We start from the raw sequence: 23424 nt of genomic DNA, 5'->3' as shown, positions 1-23424 counted from the left end.
GTAAAAGAAGGTGCGCTGCTTCCCCTCCCTCCTCCCTCCTCCCCTTCCCCTCCTCCTCTTTCCCCTCCTCCCTCCCCCCTCCTCCCCTCCCCCCTCCCCTTTCCTCCCCTTGCTCCCTCACTCTCTATTCCCTGACATCTTTGAGTTATTGAAATGCCCACGGTGGAAACAGCACCACTCTGAGCCTGCACACACCTGGCTCAGGGTCCACCGTGGGACTTCAGTCCTCATTCAGGACAGCCCTGAGCTGTGATTTAAAAACTAGAGGCCCGATGCACGAAATTCATGCAAGGGGCTCGGCCCTCGCAGCCGCAGCGGCTTGCCTCAGCCCTTGCAGCCCCAGCTTCCTTCGGAAGGTCGTCCAGAAGGACATCCAGAAGGTCGTTTGGCTGTCCAGTCTAATTAGCATATTACACTTTTATTATTATAAACTAGAGGCCTGGTGCACGGAACTCGTGCACGGGGAGGGGGGGCAGTGTCCCTCGGCCCAGCCTGCACCCTCTCCAATCTGGGAGCCCTCGGGGGATGTCTGACTGCCGGTTTAGGCCCGATCCCACAGGCAGTCGGACATCCCTCTCATAATCTGGGACCGCTGGCTCCTAACTGCTCACCTGCCTGCCTGCCTGATCGCTCCTAACCACTCTGCTGCCGGCCTGCTCCCCCCAACTGCCCCCCCTCTGGCCTGATCACCCCCAACTGCCCTTTCCTCCTGGCCTGATCACCCCTAACTGCCTCTGCCTCAGCCCCGCCACCATGGCTTTGTCCTGAAGGATGTCCAGAAGGTCTCCTGGTCTAACTAGCATATTACCCTTTTATTAGTACAGATAAGAGCTTGTGCTTTTGGTTTAATGTTGTGAGAAATGCTCACCTGTCCCAATACCTGACAGACGTGTGGCGAAAACGAGCCCTTTAATACGTTCTTGCAGGAGCGGGTGTCGGACGGGCACATGGAGCAGGGATCACAGACTGTTTATCCCGAGGGTGCGAGTCCCTCCCCCGGCTCCTCATTGGCTGAGCACCTGGGTCACCTGTTCCCTCATAGGTCGCCTAGGTCTGCTCTCTCCCATTGGGCCATTTAAGAGGATGGGCTGAGGCTTTTTCCAGTTGCCTCCCCCCCCCTCCCCCCACACCCCCTAGTTGAGGTGGACACCTCGGGAGTTTCCTCCATGATGCTGGCCCACGCCCACAGTTCTTTGTTCGTACGTCCTCTCCCCTCCTCCCCACATTCTGTGTGCCCTGGGGAAACTCCGTGACCGCTTCCATCAAAAGCCGCCATGCTGGGGCGGACCACAGAGGCCCACTTCCCACAGTGCCGGGTGCAGGGCCCTGAGCTGCCTTTCTCTTGTCTGGCCACTGCTCTCCTCGCTCGTCCCTCCCCTAAGCTCTCTAGCTTCCTGTAAGTTGGACCAACTGGACTTGGAGAAAGAACTGGTTTGACTCCACCTCCCCCACCTCACCCTGCCCCGCCCGGAGCCCTGAACTTTCTGGCAAAGTGCCTCAGGGCCTCGCATCCCTATTCCCATCCAATGGCTGTAGCAGCCTCATCCCTCTCCCTTTGAATTTGAATCCACGGATTCTGACTTTTCCCCTGGAAAGCTGCTTAACCTTCTTCCTGTCTAATTGTACCCTCCCCACTTCCTGGTCCTCAGCCTCCTCCTTCTGTCCCTGAGCTGGGTCCTGGAGGGGCCTTGCTGGGAAGCACCCATTCAAGGCCTGAGTTTCCTCTTCCTTGGGCTCCAGGCTCTTTGCTTTGTGAGGTAGCCCCCCCTGGAGGAGGATGAGCCTCCCTTTTAGGCACAGGACACTCTTCCAAGCTCTGGAGGGCGTTTGGAAGAAACGTTGACACCAACTCCCGGTGAAGGGGACCCGCTCTCTGTGTCCCGTCAGAACACCCACAGTCCCCAACCCGGGGCCCCTGCTCGCGTGTTCCGGACCTCGCTGAACAGCGCCTGCTCTCTGCGGGAGGGTCCTAACTGCTTGCTTTAAAGAAAAACCCTCACCGTTGGTAAAGAAAGTCTTCCTAACGCTTGGTTGGTAAATTGAATGTATGTAACTACATAGGACATATATAGGTATAGACACACTGAACACGTGTGTTTGAATACTGTGTGGATGCGTGTATGGGGAGTCATTAGTATTCTGTGACTTCGGTATATGGTTTCTCCACCCACTGGGCCCAGTTGGCGTCATCACTCTCCTTGTTCGTCATCGTGCCCGCCTGCTAACACCCCTCCTGGCCTCTTCTCCTGGAAGTGTGACCGGACGAGGAAAGAGGCACCTCTCTTCTGCTTTACCCTCTAGGCAGGCCATTGAGGAAGAGAAATGGGAACTCAGGAGAGAAGGTCTGGTCCGTGAGCCGTGAGCGAGAATAACCTTGGCTTTGTTTCTCCCCTCCGGCCCGCCCACAGAGAGCGCCTGTCTCCGCGGCCAGCACCGCTGCAGCAACGGGAACTGCATCAGCAGCGTCTGGCGGTGTGACTTCGACAACGACTGCGGAGACCTGAGCGACGAGAGGAACTGCCGTGAGTCCCGAGGGCCGCGTGCGAGATGTTAAGCATTTCCCGTTACACGGAGGCTGGCCCGCTCGTGGGTGGGACTGGCCATCGAGGGCAGTGACGGTCCGTCTTTTCCATCTCATGGCACACACACACTAAACCAAAAAGCCGATTTTTTGCTGATCTGACAAAAATACCTATAACTGATTCGTTCTCACCGTACCGGATGGCTATGTCGTCCAGTTGTGTTGGCTGTTGTCATTTTTATTGGACAATCTAAGGGGAAAGAGGCCAGTGCCCTGACGAATAGGAACTGTGTGCTTTAAACATTCCTTCGGCACACCGGCTGAGAACCGCTGGTCCCGGGTGCTGGCTGGCCGTCATGGTTGGTGATGCATGCAAGCCGATGGGGTTGTTTGGAGGACAGAGAACACACCTTTGTATACCCAACTAGATATGTATTATTATTTAAAACAGACCCACATAGATCATTGTAAGACGTTCACAGATAAGCATCATGTGGCTGAAACTGGGAGTCGGGCAGCTGGCGACGGGACAGGGACAGGTGGCAGTCTGGGTCACCTTTGGGAGGTGGACCAGGTGCTCCCCCAGGCGGGATGTGGCTGCCTGGGCTCCAGCACCATTGTGCCGTCCCAGTGTGGTCCGGCAGGTGGGGACATGGGTGTGTGTGCATGTAAATGTCGTCTTTGGACTGTAAATACCTACTGAAGTATCTGATTCTGTTTAACAGGATTTACAGACAAGTTTAGCCTCTTTAGTCAGTTGTTAGTAGCTTTGCCCTCTGTTAGTAATATGTTCGCACCTTTACTCAGTAGTATTTACGGAGACCCACTGTTCCATATGGGGCCCTGGGGCGTACTGGGAGCTGGGTGGGCACATTTTAAAATCTGAAGGGGAATTATAAAACAATCAGCCTGCCCTAGCTGGGGTGGCTCAGTAGATAGAGCATCGGCCTGCAGACCAAAGGGTCCTGGGTTCAATTCCGGTCAAGGGCACATACCTCGGTTGTAGGCTCCTCCCTGGCCCAGGCCCTGGTCGGGGCTCGTGCAGGAGATAATCAGTTGATGTGTTTCTCTCACATAAATGTTTCTCTCTCTCTTTCCCTCTCTCTTCCACTCTCTCTAAAAAAATCAATGAAAAAATATCGGGTGAGGATTAAAAATAAGTAAATAAATAAAGTGAGCAGCAGCGATGAATGTGAGGACAGGGAGCATGGGGCACCCAGGTCAAACTGGGGCAGGTCCTCCCACAGAGCCTGCAGGTGAGCAGAGGTGACCCAGCGTAGGAGGTGGGAGTGGCAGGTATGACAGCTGTAGGGCAGAGTGGATGTGGCCTGGCCTGGAAGTGGGTGTGGGTCGTGGAGACCTGACTAGGAACCTGGGGCCGGGGGCATGCATGGGGCTGGCACAACAGGCGTGGAGAGCTCTCAGGAGGGAGGTGGGACCATCGGAGTGAGAGGAGGAACCTTCCCTTTGGAGAGGTGAGCTGTGGGCAGAATGAATCCGAGGGGAAAGGACCAAAGCTGGGAAACTTCTCTTCCAAATGCTGTGTCTTTGGAACCCGGCAGCTCATGGCCACTGCGTTCTGAGGAGGATGCCGGAGGCTCTGGCTCTGTGTTCATCTCGTGTCTGGCAGGTGTGCGTGGCCGGCACCCACCTGCAGAGCCCATGCCGGTTCCCGGGACACAGCAGGGAGCGCCCACTCCTCTCCCCCTGCAGGTCGGGCACGGCCCATCCCGCCTGCGGAGAGCACAGCCCAGGCTCCTCGCACACCGATGAGGGAGCTTCCGAGGCCAACTCCGGGGAGCACTAGCCTCTGCCTGTGGCTTCTGTTCTGCAAACCGACACTGAGAACCCCTCTCCCTCCAGAGTCCCGGGAGGTCTGACATCTGTGGGGGAGGAGCCAGAGCGCCTTAAAAACAGTGATCAAGGGCAGCAGCATCGGAGCTGACCTGGAACGGAGTCTGTCCCAGAGCAGGCGGGAGGGGCCTGCTCCTCAGAACCTGCACTTCGCAGGCACGTTGCCCAGCCTGATGAGGCGCCCTGGAAGCAGAGGGGGGGGAATTCGGGACCTCATGGCCAGTAGCCAGGGGCTCCTCCTGGGGTCCTGGGCGTTGCAGAGACCAGCGTAGGTCTCACGGGCTCCGTGTTCCGAGAGAAAGCACCCCGGCCTCTTCAGGGTGCTGCCTCGCCAGCCCTGAGCTCTGCTGTTGGGTGAGGGTGCAGCTGGCTCGGGTCCTCCTGGTGGTGAGATGTCAGCCTGGGTGACCTTCCCAAGGCCCGAGACTTGCCTTCCGCTTGGCTCAGGCCCAGCTGGTCAGGTGTAGCCGAGTGAGGAGGTGAGTGTGAGGGACGAGAGTATGGGGCTGGGGATCAGGGGCACCCGTGCCTCTGTGCCCGGCTGTGTTTCCCCACTGAAGTGGCGGAGAGCAGCGCTGCGGGCATGAGGGCAAGTGCAGGAAGCCCGGGCTGAGGGACCCACTGTCTGGGAGGCTAGGGAGGCATCCTGTCCGCTGCTGAGACGAGGGGTGACGGAGGGAGCCAGGGGGTGTGGCCAGCACGTCCCCCTGCCCTTAAGCAGGCTCCTATGGGGTCCTGTCAGGAGCTTGGGGTTTGGATGTGCATCCCCTACAGTCTCGGCATCGTTGCATTTACCCTGCTCCCACCACAAGCTCAGTCCCAGAGAGGAAATGGAGCCTCAAGTAAGAGCCGCCAGGGACGTTGAGCGGCAGTGTTGCCACAGCTTTTCACCTTATGCTCCCCCCGGCAGGCTGGGCCACACCCTTCCTTCTACAGCTGCTCTCCCCCCCCCTCCCCCCACTGCCCAGCGGCCTCTCCCCAGGCCTTTCCTGCAGGCTCTGGCTCCCAGGGGCTGTGCTCGAGCCCCGACAACCGCTGTTTAAAGGGGGGAAGCTAATTCAGCCTCACTCTGAGGCCGGGCACGAGGATGGTGAGGGAGAAGTGACATGTTTACACCCATTGGGTGGTCTCTGACCCACACGTTTTCTTATTCACCATCATGGTGACGCCGTGAGGGGGGTGTTGTCTTCATTTAACAGGAGAGGGAAGGAAGCAAGGCACCGACACTCGGCCTTTTTCTCCTTTTATCTTGTTGTTGTTGTTGTTAAGTCCTCACCTGAGGATACTTTTCCATTGGTTTTAGGGAGAGTGAGGGAGAGGGAGAGACAGAGAGAAACATCGATGTGAGAGAAACACATCAATGGGTTGCCTCCTGCATGCACCCCGACCAGGGCCTGGGCCAGGGAGGAGCCTGCAACTGAGGTACGTGCCCTTGATGGGAATTGAACCCGGAACCCTATGGTCCGCGGGCCGACGCTCTATCCACTGAGCACACCAGCCAGGGCTGCCTTTCCCTCCTTTTACTGTGGAGCACAGAGGCTCAGGGTCAACGTGAACTGCTTGGGGGGAGGCGGAGTCCGTTCCTGCTGCAGATCCCCCTCCCCTCCACCTGCATGCACACGAGGACGTGCAGCCTCCTGTGGGCCCTGGGCTGCTAATGTGGTTTTCTAGGTCAAGGACCTCCGGCCACTTCCTTGGGGCACCTCCCGTCGGAGGGGGTCTCGGGAGGGAACCTCCATCACTCGCTCTCCAGCCAGACACTTCCACCTGTCGCAGCTCCCACCCGGGCGCTGTGGCTGTGAACGTCAGGCTCTCTCGCCGTTTGTTCTTCCATAGTCTCAGTTTTGTTTCCGTTGCTTCCTTCTTTTTAAATTGATTTTCCAGTGGAGTTTGTATTTGGGGACTGAATTGCACCTAGTGAGTGTGCCCTCTCTCTCCCGTCTCAGCTACTACCGTGTGTGACCCAGAGACGCAGTTCCGCTGCCAGGAGTCGGGGACCTGCGTCCCGCTCTCCTACAAGTGTGACCTGGAGGACGACTGTGGCGACAACAGCGACGAGAGCCACTGTGGTAAGGGGGCAGGTCGAGCTGCTCCGAGGAGGCCGCACGGGGGTTCTGAAAGCCACGTGGGAGTTAGAGGCGCCGCTGCCGACCCTCCGCCACGCGGGGCCTGGCTCGCCCTGGAGCAGCGCCGGCTCACCGCGCAGGGATGCCGCGAGCATGGCCGCAACAGCGAGGAGGGGGTTCTGATGAGCTCAGTGCTTGTCAGAGCCGAGCCCACGGCCCTCACCTCTGGGTGGCTGGGAGGTCAGCCTCCTGAGGACACATATCTGCACTCTGTGAACCGTGTTATTTTTCTTTTTATTTTTTTTTATTGATTTCAGAGAGGAAGGGAGAGGGAGAGAGAGAGCTGGTCCTGGGGCTGAGCTTGCGTCTGGCAGGGCCTGCTCGGCAGCAGGGTGCTGACTCACAGGGACTAGGCTCCTGTCTGCCTCTCAGAGCATTTTTGAGGGGAATTACATAAATTTTTTCATCTTTGTAGAAATACGAAGTGCAGAACAGTCTGTGGGATGCACAGCTATTTTCCCTTCTTGCCGCCCATCTCCTCCTCGACACTGGAGGGCTCAGTGCTCAGGAGTTCTGCTCTGGTGGGAAGGAAGCTGCGTGTTGCATTGCTGGCGGCATCTCCCTCCCTCACTGGCACGTGTTTGACCATTAAAGCCACAGCACCTTCAGATCCCCGCCCGTTAGCGGGTCCTCAACCTGCCGGAGGGCCGTGGTCCCTCCGCAGGCCCAGCCTTTCCCACGAGTAGCCGAGTCTCCAGCTTCACAAGCAGCCTGGCTCTTGAGGAAGGCCAGCGAGGCCGCCACGCTGGGCCAGAGGCTTGGCTGCTACTGTTGTTGAAGCTGTTTTAAAATTCCACTTCTTCTTTTTGAATGTGTTTTTATTGATTTCCGAGAGGGAGTGAGAGATGAACATAAGAGAGAATCATCAATCGGCTGCCTCCTGCATGCCCCACACTGGAGATTGAGCCTGCAACCCGGACATGTGCCTGGGACCTCCTGGTTCACAGGTCGACGCTCAACCACTGAGCCACGCCGGCCCGGCTAAAATTCCATTTCAAGGGGCTGCTTCACTGCTACGCTCAGGACACCATCCCGGGGCATAGCCTCCTTCCGGGTCCTGGCAGGCCGGCTGCCCCCCTCCCTCTGGGACAGCCCGCAGCCAAGCCCTGGGCTCTGCTCACAGCGGCCCCAGCCCCCTCTGTGGGCAGGTTCAGCACTGACCCTCCCGGAGCTAAGCTCCCTCGGGACTGGTCATTGCTCCTTTTCTGCGGCCACAGGCTCTGTCTCTGGAAGCTTCTGTGTCTTTAATTCCACTTTCTGGGCAGCTAGAGGGTGCTTCCCTCCTCCCCATCAACAGGCGTGGGAATGAAGGTTTGTCCAGTGCATGGAGCTGATGGATGCTCTTCCCAGAGGCAGGCGCTGAGGGGGTCTCAGGGCACTGGCCCAGCGGGCCTCCTCGGTGCCTCCCTCCCTGGTTAATCCTCGCCTGCTGCGGGGGGCCGTCGATGGGGCTGGGTGCGCTGTGACCCTCGGGACTCGGCCGCAGGGGCCGAACCCGCGCGCTGTCCTCACCCCTGGCTTCACCTGCAGAGACGCACCAGTGCCGGGACGACGAGTACAACTGCAGCTCGGGCCTGTGCGTCCGCGCCTCCTGGGTGTGCGACGGCGACAATGACTGCAGGGACTGGTCCGACGAAGCCAACTGCACGGGTCAGTGTCCGCACGCGGTCCTGGGTCCTGGGTCCTGGGTCCTGCTCCGCTCCTCATGGGAACCTGCTGGGGCCCAGCGTCTGGGCTCTGAGAAACAGGCCCAGACACCACCCATCGGTGCTGCTCCACAAGCTGGCCCAGCCGCTCAGCACGAAGGCAGACCGCCCCGCCTGCACTGAGGGGTCTCCTGCGAGAGCGTTCTGTGAACTGAGCGTGTCCCGAGTGCACGGCGTTGGTTGGTTGGTGTGCGGGCTCGAGCTGCGCTTCCTTCAGGACCAGCAGAAAGCAGCTCCCCGCCGGCCCCTCGTCTGGGGCCATGTGTGGAGGGCACTGAACCAGCTCATGTTTCTGAATCTCGGGGCATCACGGGTTCCCCGACTTTGAGAACGTAAACGGTGCTTGCATCTCTTTGGGGTGAGCGTTCATTAAAAATGAACCTGGAAACAACTCGAGAACATCAGCGAAGGCTGATCCTGTGGTGTGAGGTCGAGGTGCTGTTCTGGTTCTGCTGAGGAACGGGCTCCTCTTGTGATCACTCAGCTTTTGTGGCTGGCTGAGTGCAGGAATGTGTATGCAGCTTGGGGTGGGCAGAGCTGGGGACGTGGGGGAGGAATGAACAGGACTTCGGTGCCTCCTGTGGACTTCCCCGCACCCAGCTCCACACTGCCCTCCGGCCCTGGCTGTGCTTCCACTGCCTCCCGATGGTTCTCCTTCCTCCCGCCCATGGGGGGGGGGGGGGTGTGAGCTCATTGAGGTGTGGGCCTGGCGCTTCACTTCCTCGCCAAGTAAATGGTGCAGAGCCCAGAAAATAGGCCGGCAGCCGACCTGCTGCCCCGCTGCCTGCTGGTCTGTGCGGGGCGTGCTCCTTGCTTTCCGCTCCCCCCTTCGCTTTCCGTGGAATTGAGGCACTTCCCACCCCTCGGCATCGGCTGTGACCTTAAACATCTGACTTGTGTGCTTCTACCTGTTACTTTCTGTGTGTTCTTCACCGACTTCCAGACCTGCAAGGGCTTCAGAATGCTTTCATCCTGATCGCTGCACGCAGTGCCAGTACTTAGCACTTAAAACACTGAGTACTTTGTGTTTCGTTCTACAATTCAAAAGCCCTACAGTTAGTAATTCTTATTATTTTTTAGTGATAACTCACTAGGGTACCTCCCTCTTCTCCAGTTACCTTTGCTTCTGTAACCAGTGCTCCCGTGGCCCCGCAGTGTTCCTGAGTGAGCGGTGAACTCTTTGAGGCTCTGTTGGTGTAATCACGCCTCCGTTTTACTCTCGGTCCTGAGGGCAGGTGCACCTGCATGTCCTGGTGTGCGGTCCCTTCCGTACGTGCTTCCATGGAGTCTTTCTGCCTCCTCCGGGCTGAGGTCAGTCCTCCTGAGGGTTCCTGCTGAGCGTGATTGGCACCATCTCCAGTTCTCATCAGCGTTCGTTTTGTGTGTGTGTGGTGGGCGGGCCATTGCAATGCAGTGTCACCTGCGAGGTGTGGCATCATTTCTATGCTGCTGGCTTCCTTTCCAGATGACGAGGATCTGCTGTTCTCCTTGGTTCTGGGACATGGCAGCCTCGTCTTCTCGCGGTGTCTCCTGCTCTCTCAGGGCTTGTCCACTGTGGCCACAGCCGCACTCCGTTCTGTCGCTCCCGCCTCCCGTGTCTGTGCTGTCTCTCCGTCTGCTGGAATTTCCTTTCCCTTCTCAGCTTCCCCTTCTAGTTCAGCAGTTCTCTTTCCAGCTAAATCCAACCTGCTTCCCACACACCAGCCGAGCTGTTTCTATGTCCTGTTTTCATCTCTGGAATTCCTGTCTGGGTCTCTTTCAGACCTGACCTTTATGTCAGCGCCCTCGATGCTTTGTGTAGCTTTTTATGTCATCACCGTTCAAGTTGTGTTGACATTAGCGTTGTCCCCTCGCTCACGTCCCCGCGGAGCAGGGTTTTGTGGTGCTGAGGCCCAGCTTCTCTCACCATCTGATCACGCTGCCCTGCCTGCCGTGGTTGGTTCATCTGTGAGGGGGTGTGGAGGGGACCTGCCGAGTGTGGGACAGTGGCCTCTGGGAGAACCCGGTGTGTCCTGGCTTCGTGATTGTTCCTCCGGCAGCTCTTCCGAGTCTGACCGTCAGTCGTCTTGCCATGCGGAGGATGGCTCTTTACCTTCCCCAGACTCTTCAGTCTGTACCAAAGTCAGTTTCTCTCACCCTGTCATTAAACACACTGTTTACCGGACCCTCAGTCTCGGGGAGCTCGTAGTTCCTCGGAAGACGGGGAGTCAGGAAGGCGAGTCCTTGCACACGCGGGAGATCGCGCCGACCGGTCAGGCTCTGCGTTCGGCCGCTGTGGGGTCTGGCGGTCTCCACTCGCCTCTCAGAATTCCGGCTTGAAACCCGTGAGCCCTCCAGAATGGTTTCAGTTAGACATGAAGTGCATGGGCCACACAACAACAACCAGGTCTGTATGGAAATGAGTTCCAGCAAGCGTCTTATGAGAATGAGCGAGGCTTTGGTGAGGGACTTGTTTAAGGCTGTCAGGCTTGTAAAGCCAATAAATCAAAATGTTTCCGGGCAACGGCTGTTGCTGGGGCAAAGGCTCCTGCCACATGCCTGACACAGTTCTCCTCTTACCAGAGGCAGGTCTGCTTTAAGGGCCTGCAGTGGATCTGAGTGCCGAAGTCGAGTGTTGAGGCGTGTGGTCTGGGTGCATGCTGTCAGGTGCAGCGTGACCTTCAGAGAGATGTGAGGACAGCAGTGACAGGCCACCTGGCTTGCAAAGTCAGGCTCTCTGTATTTCAGACGATTGCAAACAGCCTTGGATGCAGGAGACATTCCCGAGAGCATTGGAACCCGTGTTCCCGCCCGTGGGCAGCGTATTGCGAACCGTCTCGCCTGGACCAGTCACTGCCGTGTGCGCCCACGGCCTGTTTGTTGTTGTTGTTGTTGCTCCTCCTGCTGTGAAGACGTAGAGAAACGGGCAGCGAGCCCGTCCAGCTCGGTTAGGCCTCGTGAAGCTGTGGTGAAGAGGGCGGCCGGCTCCCATGCAGTAACGAGCAGACAGGAGCCCTCCCGAGGGGAGGGGAGGGGCTGGCTGGGTTTGAGGCTGAGCGTCTACATTTGACTGGGCTTTTTGACAAATCTATATTTTTATTGCTTTCAGAGGGGAAGGGAGCAGGAGAGAGAGGGAGAAACATCAGTGACGAGAGAGAATCATGGATCAGCTGCCTCCTGCACGCCCCCACTGGGGATCCAGCCTGCAACCCGGGCATGTGCCCTTGACCGGAATTGAACACGGGACCGATGCTCTGTCCATTCAGCCAAACCAGCTAGGGCCTGACCTGGTCCTCGCCCAAGGCTTTGAGATGTTTCTAAATGACTCGCTGTGGCCGCAGCCCCGCGTGCCCAGGAGGCTGTTCACTGACCACGCGCCTGCCGTCCCCCTTACCTCCATTCTGTGATGGTTGCCGTGGGTACCGGGTACCCTGGTTGCCTGGCAGACGTTGATCTCGACGGTCCAGAAAGGTAGCCAAGTCCCGGTTCTGGGCTTGCTTTCCTTGTGATGGTGGAAAATCTGTTATGCTTTTGGACGTAAGGTTTTCCATGTTTGAAACTGGGCAGTTTATTTGGAATCTAAAGTTACGGCCTTTCCGAGCGTCCAGGTCCTTCGATGGCAGGACAGTGGGTGACATGGGCCCGGGCGGGGCTGGGCGGGGCCGGGGCCGGGCTCCTGCACCTGCCGTGGAGTCTCCGGTCGTTGGGGCCAGCAGGAGCGAGGGGTTACGTGAGAAGTAAAGTAGCGAAGACGAGTGGAAGCACGGGCTCTGGCCCTGGGCAGCCTGGTGCCGGTCCGCACCCCCTGTGCCTGTGGGCATGTGTCTGAGTCCCCAGGCCCGTTCCAGCTGCCGCAGGGGAATGGCGCTCCCCCTGGTGGTGGAAGCACAGCTTTTAGCAGGTCCCTCTGCTTGTGTAACATGGCCATCCCACCGCCTCAGGTGCCACCCTGCGGGAGGCTGCGCCCACCACTCACTCAGGCAGCCCCTCCTCGGCAGCTCCTGGAGGTCCAGGGGGAGCGAGAGCAGGGCGCTGACTGTTCTCTCTTCTCGTTGCCGGCAGCCGTCTACCACACCTGTGAGGCGTCCAACTTCCAGTGTCGCAACGGGCACTGCATCCCCCGGCGCTGGGCCTGCGACGGGGACCTGGACTGCCAGGACGGCTCCGACGAGGACCCCGCCAGCTGCGGTAAGTATGCACGTTCGGTCCACTCCTGAACGTCTCTAGCGTCCACCGCTCAGGAAGAAGCAGGACATGAGCACTGCCCTGCTGTGCCTGGGTGCCCACACCGACAGCCAAGTGTGCCCGGGTGCCCACACCGACAGCCAAGTGTACCCGGGTGCCCATGCTGACAGCCAAGTGTGCCCGGGTGCCCACGCTCACAGCTAAGTGTGCCCATGTGCCCACACTGACAGCTAAGTGTGCCCGTGTGCCCATGCTGACAGCTAAGTGTGCCCGGGTGCCCACGCTGACAGCTAAGTGTGCCCGGGTGCCCACGCTGACAGCTAAGTGTACCCGTGTGCCCATGCTGACAGCTAAGTGTACCCGGGTGCCCACGCTCATAGCCAAGTGTGCCTGGGTGCCCACGCTCACAGCCAAGTGTGCCTGGGTGCCCATGCTCACAGCCAAGTGTACCCATGTGCCCACGCTCACAGCCAAGTGTACCCGGGTGCCCACGCTGACAGCCAAGTGTGCCCGGGTGCCCATGCTCACAGCCAAGTGTACCCATGTGCCCATGCTGACAGCCAAGTGTACCCGTGTGCCCATGCTGACAGCCAAGTGTGCCGGGTGCCCACGCTGACAGCCAAGTGTGCCCGGGTACCCACGCTCACAGCCAAGTGTACCCGGGTGCCCACGCTCATAGCCAAGTGTGCCTGGGTGCCCACGCTCACAGCCAAGTGTGCCCGGGTGCCCACGCTCATAGCCAAGTGTGCCTGGGTGCCCACGCTCACAGCCAAGTGTGCCCGGGTGCCCACGCTCACAGCCAAGTGTGCCTATGTGCCCACGCTGACAGCTAAGTGTGCCCGGGTGCCCACGCTCACAGCCAAGTGTGCCCGGGTGCCCACGCTCACAGCCAAGTGTACCCAGGTGCCCACGCTCACAGCCAAGTGTGCCCATGTGCCCACCTTGACAGCTAAGTGTGCCCGGGTGCCCACCTTGACAGCTAAGTGTGCCCGGGTGCCCACACTGACAGCTAAGTGTTCCTATGTGCCCACACTGACAGCTAAGTGTGCCCAGGTGCCCACACTGACAGCTAAGTGTGCCCATGTGCCCACGCTGACAGCTAAGTGTGCCCGGGTGCCCACGCTGGCAGCCAAGTGTGCCGGGTGCCCACGCTGACAGCAGCGTGCCTGCGCCCACGATGGCAGTGCCATAGGACACGGGATGTGCAGCCAGTTCCCAGGCAGGCACGTGGCTCAGGCTTTCTGTGCAGCTTTGAAGGAAGAGCTGGTACTTTGTGAAAAGACTTCTCTGCTGCGGCCTCAGAGAGCATGGCTCCTAGCCCCAAACAGGCCTTTCTCCGCATAATGGACTTAAACAGAGTCCCGAGATAGTCAGTCGCCTTCACCACAGAACGGCTGCCGCAGAAGCACCATCTAGAGAACGCTGCTTCGCACCAGAGTGTCCAGGCTCCCTGCCCTGCCCCGCTCTCCGACTGCAGAAAGCCCTCCCGTGGCTGCCCTCGGCTCGGGTGCGCACAGAATTCTTGGCTTCCGGACAGTTCTCCAGCACCAGCTGGGGTCCCCTGGCCTGACTGTGGCACTGTTTTCCCCGAGCTACTAGCATCGGACCTCGCAGGTTCAGGGCTCAGTCCTGCAAGCCCCCCCCCCCCCCCCGACACTTTAGTGGCGATTTCAACCCCAGCTTCCCCTGCACTCCTGCCCGAAGCTGTGAGCCTGGGCTCCCAGGACGCCCTGCCTGGGTTTGGTCATTTGCTGAAACGTCTCTCAGACCTCAGAGTAACACTGGTTTATCATGGAAGGGATGACGGAGGGTGGAGGTGAGCATTGGACGGAAGAGAGGCACAGGGCAGGTGTGGGAAGGCGGCAGAGCTCCGTGCCTCTCCGGGTGCCGCCCCAGCCCCCCAGCCCCACCAGCGCTCAGCAGCCTGGACACTCTGGGCCTAGACTCTGGTTCTATGGAATCTTCACCACACGGCCCGCCTGGTGTACTCCCCGTCTCCATCCTTCTCTCCTCCTGGAGCAGGGAGGTGGGAGGCCCTGCTTCCTGACCTAGTGCAGGAGCCGCCGGTGTGATTTAAGAACAGGACACTCGTGTCCACCAGGGAAATGCGAGGGTTTTAGTAGCTCTGTGCCAGCAGCCAGAGGCAGAGACCAGTGTATTATTCCCAGTATTTACACCGTACGTTCCAAACTTCCATGGAGTGGGCGTCGTCTACGCGTTGTTACGCATGTGTGTTTGTGCAGTTAGCACTCCAGTGGCAGATGTGTATTCCCGTTGTGTTACTATCACTTACTTAGCTGCACCCCGGCTGGACCTCCAGGTGTGTTCAGTGTCGCACTGGTTTGCATAGTGAAGCTGCGCATGTCCTGGGAACGAAGGCGTATTTTTACCCTGAGGTGTAGCCGTCCCTTAGTCTGCAGGGTTGGTCCCAGGGCACCGGGATTGCGGCTGCCGCAGGTCCCCAGCCTCGGGCCTCGTTCGGGTGTCTCCAGGTGGTCTGGTAGGGTCCACGTTTTCACTGGTCCCATGTTCCCATTAGCAGTTCTGGACGTTATTTCCAAGTCGTTATACTGACAAGCATGTCCATCCGAGATGAGCTGTGTCTCCCCGTGGCCCTAGGCATCACCTCTTTCCTTCGCTTTCACAAGCTTCAGAGTGGGAGTCATCGCATGTCGTTTTAATTTTATACTTTTCAACTTTCAGACTCTGGCTTATTGCCCCAACTGCGGCACTCATTAACTGTTTCTGTTTGATGTCTCCCAAATAATTTCTTAGGAATGATTACTTTTTACAGGATTAAAGCATATTTTCTTTTTTTAATCTTTACCCATGAATATCTTTCCATTGATTTATTGATTTTTAGAGAGAGTGGAAGAGAGAGGGAAAGACAGAGAGAAACATCGATATGACAGAAACACATGGATTGGTTGCCTCCTGCAGGCTCCCCAACCAGGATCCAGGCCAGGGAGGAGCCTGCAACCGAGGTATGTGCCTTGACCGGAATCGAACCTGGGACCCTTAGGTCTGCAGGCCGACGCTCTATCCACTGAGCACACAGGCCAGGGCTTAAAGCACATTTTCCTGCCTTACCCCTGACCCTCCTGGGGCGGCTGCACCGAGGCTGTGTGTGCTCGGCCACCGGTGACCTGCTGGCGTGGCTCTGCTCAGGGGAAGCTGACCGGGGCTAGATTCTGTGCTAAGGCGGAAACCCACGTTTCTGCACATTTCTGGGACAAACTTTATCCAAAAGGGCTTTGGCTTAGAATTCATAAAGCATTCAGAGTGAGTGATGGAAGAGAACTTCCAAAACCAAGGTTTCTAATCAGGACGACGTTTTCTTTTCTCTTCACTGAAGCTTTTACTCTTTAAACAAGATGGACTTGAATTTTTTGAGTGGGGAACACATTCCCATGGTTTGAAATGGGAGAAGTATTGAAGTTACACAGTAAACACTTTCCCGCCCAGCTCCCACCTGTGCGCCCAGGAAACGGCACGGGGCCTTCAGCACAGCCCGGGCGCGTGCAGGCTCAGGTCTGCGCCGTTTGCTTCTCCACGAGCGTGTGCGCTGCCTGTTAGCACCTGCTTCTCACACGCCTGAGCGAGGCCCTGTGTCCACAGTGTTTCTTAGCTCTTCCTGGTGGTCAGTGCCCGCTGGCTGCACACGCAGGTGCCGTCCGGACAGGGTCTCGGTGAAGGGCCCGTGCGGGCAGGCTGCGTTCCTCCAGGCAGCTCTGCTGGCCACAGCGCGCACACCTGTCATTGCGAGGGCGCGGGACAAGTCCAGGCCTCCCGGCGCCTGCGTTTCCTCGTGGCCACGCTTCTCTTTCCATTTCAGAGAAGAGGTGCAACGGCTTCCGCTGCCCGAACGGCACCTGCCTCCCCTCCAGCAAGCACTGCGACGGCCTGCGGGACTGCGCGGACGGCTCCGACGAGCAGCGCTGCGGTGAGTCTGCCCCCCTCCCCCCGGAGCGCGGTGGTCGGGTGTGAAGAGAGTACCCCGTGGACGAAATCTCCGTGGTAGCGATGTGTCCTTCGCTTTAACCGCGCTGCCCCTGACTGCGAGGGAAAGTCCCCCGAGAAGCAGAGCCACTGGAGGTGCATTTGGTTCAGGGCTTGTCTCCTGCAGCGATGAAGGCTGGCGAGTCAGAACCTGCAGGTGGCCGGTGGGGGAGGCGGGGGGCGCCCTGGTGGCTGAGGCTGAGTCCAGGCCCCCGACTGACCTCTGTGTTCTCATGTGGCCTCGGCTCTGGGCTTGCATCTCCGGTCTTTCTTCTTGTAAGAATACTGTTCCTGCCCGGCCGGTGTGGCTCAGTGGTTGAGTGTTGACCTATGAACCAGGAGGTCATGGTTCAATTCCCCATCAGGGCACAGGCCCAAGTGGTGGGCTCCATGCCCAGTGGGGCGTGCAGGAGGCAGCCAATCAGTGATTCTCTCTCATCATTGATGTTTCTCTCTCCCTCTCCCTTCCTCTCTGGAATCAATAAAAATGTATTAAAAAATAATAATAATACTGGTCCTATTGGATCTGAGCTCTGCCCTGGCCTATTTAGCGTCCATCTGCCTCTTTTAACTGTATTTACTTCATTTACCTTAATTGCCCCTTTAAAGGCCTGTCTCCAAATACAGTTCCACTGGGAGTTAGGGCTTCAGCGTACACATTGGCGGGGAGGTGGGTACAGTTCAGTTTGACACGGGGCCCTCGCAGCAGCGTGTCAGCCCCTGTGTGAGTCACTTCACACTAACAGTGGCTGGGAACCTGGGCTGGGATGTCAGACAGCTTTGGATTTCGGCTTTGGCTCCACCCTCCTCAGCTTGCTGAACACTTCCTGGTACTGCCGCTGCCCGTGTTCCCATTTGGAAGCAGGACAGTGAAAGCTCATGGGATTGTGTTGAGAGCTCAGTCACGTCCTTGGGCATCATAAACCACGCGCTCGGTACATGGCGGCTCTCGCGGCTGCTTCCCGGGCGAGCACTGTGCCAGGTGCCCGTGAGCTCCCACCCTGTGCTCAGGGCCTCTCCTCCGCCCCTTTCAGAGCCACTCTGCACCCGCTTCATGGACTTCGTGTGCAAGAACCGCCAGCAGTGCCTGTTCCACTCCATGGTGTGTGACGGGGTGGTGCAGTGCCGGGACGGCTCGGACGAGGACGCTGCCTTTGCAGGCTGCTGTGAGTGGGCGGCCCTGGGGGCGGCTCACGTGGGGAGGTGCTGCCTCTAGTTACAGATTTGATTTTACATTTCCAGTCATGCATTTCCTTTTTTATTTTCAACATTTTAATATTTTATTGATTTCAGAGAGGAAGGAAGAGGAAGAGAGAAATAGAAACATCAATGATGATAGAGAATCATTGATCAGCTGCCTCCTACACACCCCCTACTGGAGATTGAGCCTACAACCTGAGCATGTGCCCTTGACTGGAATTGAAGCCAGGATCCTTCGGTCTGCAGGTTGATGCTCTATCCACTGAGCCAAACCAGCTAGGGCTGGTCTTGCATTTTCTGAGGAGGACACATGTTTCCTGCTTCAGGAGTCATGCTTAGTAGCTGCTGGTGCACGCACAGGAGAGACGGGGCGTGACCTGGGTTTGACGGGCTCTCCTGCCCATCCCTGGAGGCCTCGCCTGCTCGTGGCTTCACAGCTCTTGTCCCATGTTGCACAGTGTGTCAGCCTTCCTGCCTGTCTCCCGGGACCGAGGGTGCCCCGAGCAGGCAGAGCCTGGTGTCTGCTGGGCCACCTGCTGGGACGGCCCTGCAGGAAGTGCGTGCAGCATTCGTTGGCTTGGGCGGCCCCAATGAGGGACCATGGACTGCAGCTTAAATGTCAGAAATGCATTTCCTCTGGCCCGGGAGCCTGGGACTCAGGCTCAGAGTGTTGGCAGGTTTGCTCTCCTCTGAAGCCTGTCTCCTCGATGTGTAGGTGCCCAGCATCTCCAGGTTCTCACATGGTCTCCCTGTGCCTGTCTGTGTCCCCATCTCCTCTCCTTTTAAGGACCTTAGTCATATTGAGTCAGAGTTTCACCCTGATAACCTCACCTTAAGACCTTATCTACAGCCCGGGCTGGTTTGGCTCAGTGGATAGAGCGTCGGCCCAGACTGAAGGGTCCCAGGTTAGAGTCTGGGCAAGGGCACCTACCTTGATTGCTGGCTCTCCCCAACGTGGGCCCTGGTCGGGGTGCGTACAGGAGGCAACCAGTCGATGTGTTTCTCTCACATCGATATTTCTCTCTGTCTTTCCCTCTCTCTTCCACGCTCCCTGAAAACCAATGGAAAATTATCCTTGGGTAAGGATTAACAAAAAAAATAATAATCCCATATAATAAAAGCCTAATATGCTAAGTGTCCGACCGTTCGACCAGTCACTATGACATGCACTGACCACTGGGGGCAGATGCTCCAACCGGTAGGTTAGCTTGCTGCTGGGGTCCAGCTGATGGAGACTGGGTGAGATGGGCCGGACATGCCCGGGAGCCCCCCATGGTCCCTCCCCGGCCCTGACCATGCACCGGTGGGGTCCCTCGGCCTGGCCTGTGCCCTCTTGCAATCCGGGACTCTTCAGGGGATGTCGGAGAGCTGGTCTTGCCTGATCCCCGCAGGCTAGGGCGAGGGACCCCCACCGGTGCACGAATCCGTGCACCAGGCCTCTAGTAAATAAATAATGACCTTACCTCCGAATTCTGAGATACGGGGGACGCCTTCACCACTGACCTGCTTTCAGGACTTCTCCATGGAGACTCCCTCCTCCTCCTGCCACAGCCGCGTCACTAGGAACTCTTTGGTGATGAGGTAGCCGGGATCTCACGGACATTTGTCTCTTGTCCAGCCCAAGACCCCGAGTTCCACAAGGATTGTGACGAGTTCAGTTTCCAGTGTCAGAACGGCGTGTGCATCAGTGTGGTCTGGAAGTGCGACGGCATGGACGACTGCGGCGACTACTCGGACGAAGCCAGCTGTGGGGAGGCCGCAGGTCCGTGCCTCCCACGCCTGCTCTGGGGCCGCGGGCCCTGTGGTCAAGGAGGGGCCCTCACTAGTGCCCTTGCACCCCACCTTCACCGCCGCCTCCCTTGGCAGTATTTCCTGCCAGTTCTTGAATCTCCATGTAGGAAACTGAGTGTGAACTGGCCCTGACCCCCAGCAGGGCTGGAGGTGGCTTATTCCATTTCACTGAGTCGGGGACCTGGCGCTCTGTGTAAGGTGGGAGGGAGGTGTTAAGTGGTAAATATTGCGGAGGAGGCTTCCCTCTGCTTCTACAGGTTGTAGATGCCAATGGAATAGCAGCACTGTTACCACTGTGTTATCAGGAGCAAGGCCGTGCCTTTGGTAAAGTGTGAAAATTGAACACTGGGTGTCATTTGCAAGATCCATGGACGTGTGAGTCCGAGACACCTGAGTCGGGTCCGGGAAGGTGGGCTCTTACTGAGTGTGTCACCGCTGGGTCCCAGAGGCTGCCTGATCCACCTGGTGGCAGGCGGCCGCCCCGGGACTCGGTGTGGAGGAGGCTGTGCCTACATCGCAGCTTCACGTTCCCGCTGGGCGGGGCCCACAGCCGGTGCTGTGTTTTTCCCCAGAAAACCCCACCGAAGCCCCCAACTGCTCCCGCCACTTCCAGTTCCGGTGTGAGAACGGCCGCTGCATCCCCAGCCGGTGGAGGTGCGACCGCGAGAACGACTGCGGGGACTGGTCCGACGAGGAGGCCTGTGCAGGTCGGTGGTCCCAGCGCCGCCCACAGCCGGCCTCGGAGGGGCCCGGCCCCTTTAGTGACTTGGGGGGTAGCTCTCTGAATTCTGTCCCCTTCTTAGTTGGATACTAGAGTGGCTGCTTCTGTTTCTGGGGCTACGCACCCCAGTTCGCAGGCGCAGGAAGGACCCGGGGCCTGGCTGCTCCTGGTGTGGCCTGCAGACCAGCAGCCTTGGTCTTTCCTCAGCGCAGTCAGAATGTCCGACCTCACCCAGAGCCCACATTTTAACAAGCTCTTCAGGTGCCATGTGCCTCGAGCCACGTGCCTGGTGCCTGGTGCCTCATTGGACCCAGGTGCCCGGGGCCTCGGTTCCACGTGCCCTGGTGCTCCAGGGCCTTGGAGCCATGGGCCTCGCGCAGTCGAGAGGCACTGAGGTGCAGTGCATGTGTCCCTTTTGCTTTTGGTTTCCTTGTCTCTGAGCCAGGCCTCTGGGTGGCTGTTGTGGGTGGAATTAACCAGAACAGTGTTCTACCCCCCACCTGTGCATCTGAGTCACCTTCCTTTCAAAGCAAACGCATCCGAGTGTGATTAGCTCAAGTCAGATACAGCAGGTGAGGTGCTGCTCCGGAGAGGAAAAGCAGGGTCCGCTCCGACCGCCAGGCTGATGGTTTTGAGAGGAGCTGCAGTTCAGAACCTCGCTGGGCACGGGGCTGGGTGGTGCAGCTGAAATGGGCGTCCACACGAGTTTGGGACCTATTTTGGTCTCAGACTGAACTTCTTGTAACTGTTTCTTTTTTTTCTTGGTGTTTCCTCAGATTCACACATTCTCCCCTCCCCCACTCCTGGGCCTGCCACATGTCCACCTAATTACTTCCGCTGCAGCGGCGGGGCCTGCGTGATGGACATCTGGGTGTGCGATGGCTACCGGGACTGCGCGGACGGCTCGGACGAGGAAGCCTGCCCTTCGCCCGGTGAGTGCAGCGCCCTCTGCCTGGCACCTGCTCTGTGGGGAGGACCTCGGGGTCACCCCGGCACCTGCTCTGCGGGGAGGACCTCGGGGTGACCCCGGCACCTGCTCTGCGGGGAGGACCTCGGGGTCACCCCGGCACCTGCTCTGCGGGGAGGACCTCGGGGTCACCCCGGCACCTGCTCTGCGGGGAGGACCTCGGGGTCACCCCGGCACCTGCTCTGCGGGGAGGACCTCGGGGTCACCCCGGCACCTGCTCTGCGGGGAGGACTTCGGGGTCACCCCGGCACCTGCTCTGCGGGGAGGACTTCGGGGTCACCCCGGCACCTGCTCTGCGGGGAGGACCTCGGGGTCACCCCGGCACCTGCTCTGCGGGGAGGACCTCGGGGTCACCCTGGCACTGCAGGGCCAGGCTGGTGCCTGCTCTCTGGAACTTTGAGCTCAGAGGCCAGGCTGCTCCTCACTCCAGAGCAGGGTTCTCATGGGAACGGGAACGGGAACTGGGGTGTCTCGTCTCCTATAATTGCTCTCTGATCTTCCTGCGAGAGAGGGCAGCCTCCCGTCTCCCACCCGCTGCGTTGGGGCACCTTTGCTCTCCTCCCAGGAACTGCCATGGGAGCGATGGTGGTGGGGACGGGGGGGGGTGTTGGTGTGGGCGGGAGCCCAGCTTCCCTGCTTATGGGCGGCTCTCCTACTGAAAGGCGGGGGAGCCCTGCCATCTAGTGGCCGGATCAGCCGCGGCTGAACGTGTGCAGAGGCCGGGCCGCAGGAGGCTGGGCGCAGGAGACCCCATCCGGTGCGCCCTTAGCTGCCCAGAGGCAAGGGTGCCGCTTCAGGCTCAGTTATCCCAAGAGTTGTTTGCCAGGCTTTTGTTGGCAAACGCCTCGGCCGCCACCTGCTTTTCCTCCTCCCAGATGGTTCCCACGCTGCTGCCCTGCCCTGTTCAGAGGCTTCAGTGCTTCCTTTTGTCCTGGGTCCAGGGGCTAGACCAGCCCCTGCCCTTCCCATCGCTTCTCACACCCGTGCTGGGCCCGCTGCGGCTCCACGCCTGCTCTCGCCGTTCCTTCCGCCCGGTTTGCTTTGTCAGAGTCCTCTGTCCTCCTTGACCTTGGAGGACAAGGTTCCCCTACTTCCCTACAGCGACGCCCACCGTCCAACAGACAGGGCATGGGTTTCACAGCTGGAGAGACCAGGATGTGGTCAGTGTTTCTCTGAGCCCGAACCCGCTCCCTGCGAGGGAATCCCGGGTGGTGGTGGCCGTAAAGGTGGAGCCAGGAGCTCCCGTATGCTCACAGGCCCCTGAGTGCGGGCTTCCTCCTCCAGCCCCTCCTCACAGAGCCTTTACATGATGTCGATCTCTTTCCCAGCCTCAGTGAAGTACCTTCTGATTCTTGACTGATTGGCTGGCCATTGCTTCCTACATTTTCATGTGTGTAAATATCTTCTGCCCATAGTGACGTGTGTGCCTTGTGTGGGGGGTCATGCATGCTACGTTGACTCCACCGCTGTGCGTATCACAATAATAGGCAAATAATTAGGTGTCCCATACATGCTTCTCAAATTAAACTGATTGGAAAACCCCCAAAACAAAACAAAACACTTCGATCTCTGCTTCCCCCCAAGGCCCGCCTCCCTATTCAGTAACTGGATCATCCTTCTCTGCAGTGTCTTTGAATGTTGAAACTCTGATGAAGACGTTAAGAAACTAGCGAGTTCCGACTCATCCCATGAATGAGCAGACTCCTGGTTAGGTATCCCTTCAGCTCTTGTGAAGGTTTGTGTTTCTGATGCACATTGTTGGAGCACCTTTAGCTCGGTGGGGTCTCGCTGCCGGATGTCACTCAGTGGGACCGTCACCTGCTGGTTCCCCAGAAGCCACACACGAGGCGAGATTGTACCCTCCCTGTGCCAGAACCTTCTACAGGCTCCCTGTGGTCCAAGTGTGAGTGCAGGACTTACTGTGACCAGCTCGTTAGCCTCATTTTTGCCTCCTTCTCCACAGACCTGTGTTCACAGAGTGCAGGGGGTGGGAGAGGCCCCTTTGGAAATTCAGTTAAACTATGAAGACACAGACTGTGTGAAAGTTGAGTGGTTGCTGTGTGGTGGCTTGTTAGTGGGGTTATGTGTACCATTTGCTAGTGCTCCCCACCTGTCAGTAGCCTCTCAGTCATTTCCCAGAGTCAACACATCAGATGATCCTCAGCTCCAGTGTGTCTTGGCACTCCCCCTTCCCCCTCTGGGCCTCCCCCTCCCCCAGCTGGGCCTCCTCCTCCTCCCACCTGCGTCTCCCCCGCCCCCCTCTGGGCTCCCTCCTCCCAGTTGGGCCTCCCCCTCCCCCAGCTGGGCCTCTTCCTCCCCCACCTGGTCCTCCCCCTCCCCAACTGGGCCTCTTCTTCCCCCACCTGGCCTCCCCC

At 58.6% G+C, this 23424-nt stretch overlaps 1 protein-coding gene across 1 annotated transcript in view; it reads left to right on the top strand.

The window, feature by feature from the left end:
* Positions 1-2408: 2408 nt before the first annotated feature.
* Positions 2409-23424, top strand: part of LOC102431135 (sortilin-related receptor-like) — a gene marked incomplete at its 5' end in the record, with an annotated part of 53571 nt that continues 32555 nt past the window's right edge. Inside the window, 9 exon segments of the mRNA XM_014449345.2 lie at positions 2409-2522; positions 6322-6444; positions 8032-8151; positions 12249-12374; positions 16207-16314; positions 17405-17536; positions 19189-19332; positions 19934-20068; positions 20859-21014. Coding sequence (XP_014304831.2) covers positions 2409-2522; positions 6322-6444; positions 8032-8151; positions 12249-12374; positions 16207-16314; positions 17405-17536; positions 19189-19332; positions 19934-20068; positions 20859-21014 — 1158 coding nt within the window.

Source organism: Myotis lucifugus, unplaced genomic scaffold, assembly GCF_000147115.1.
Source record: "Myotis lucifugus unplaced genomic scaffold, Myoluc2.0 scaffold_1133, whole genome shotgun sequence".
NCBI lineage: Eukaryota > Metazoa > Chordata > Mammalia > Chiroptera > Vespertilionidae > Myotis > Myotis lucifugus.
This window is presented reverse-complemented; position numbering and strand designations above follow the sequence as displayed.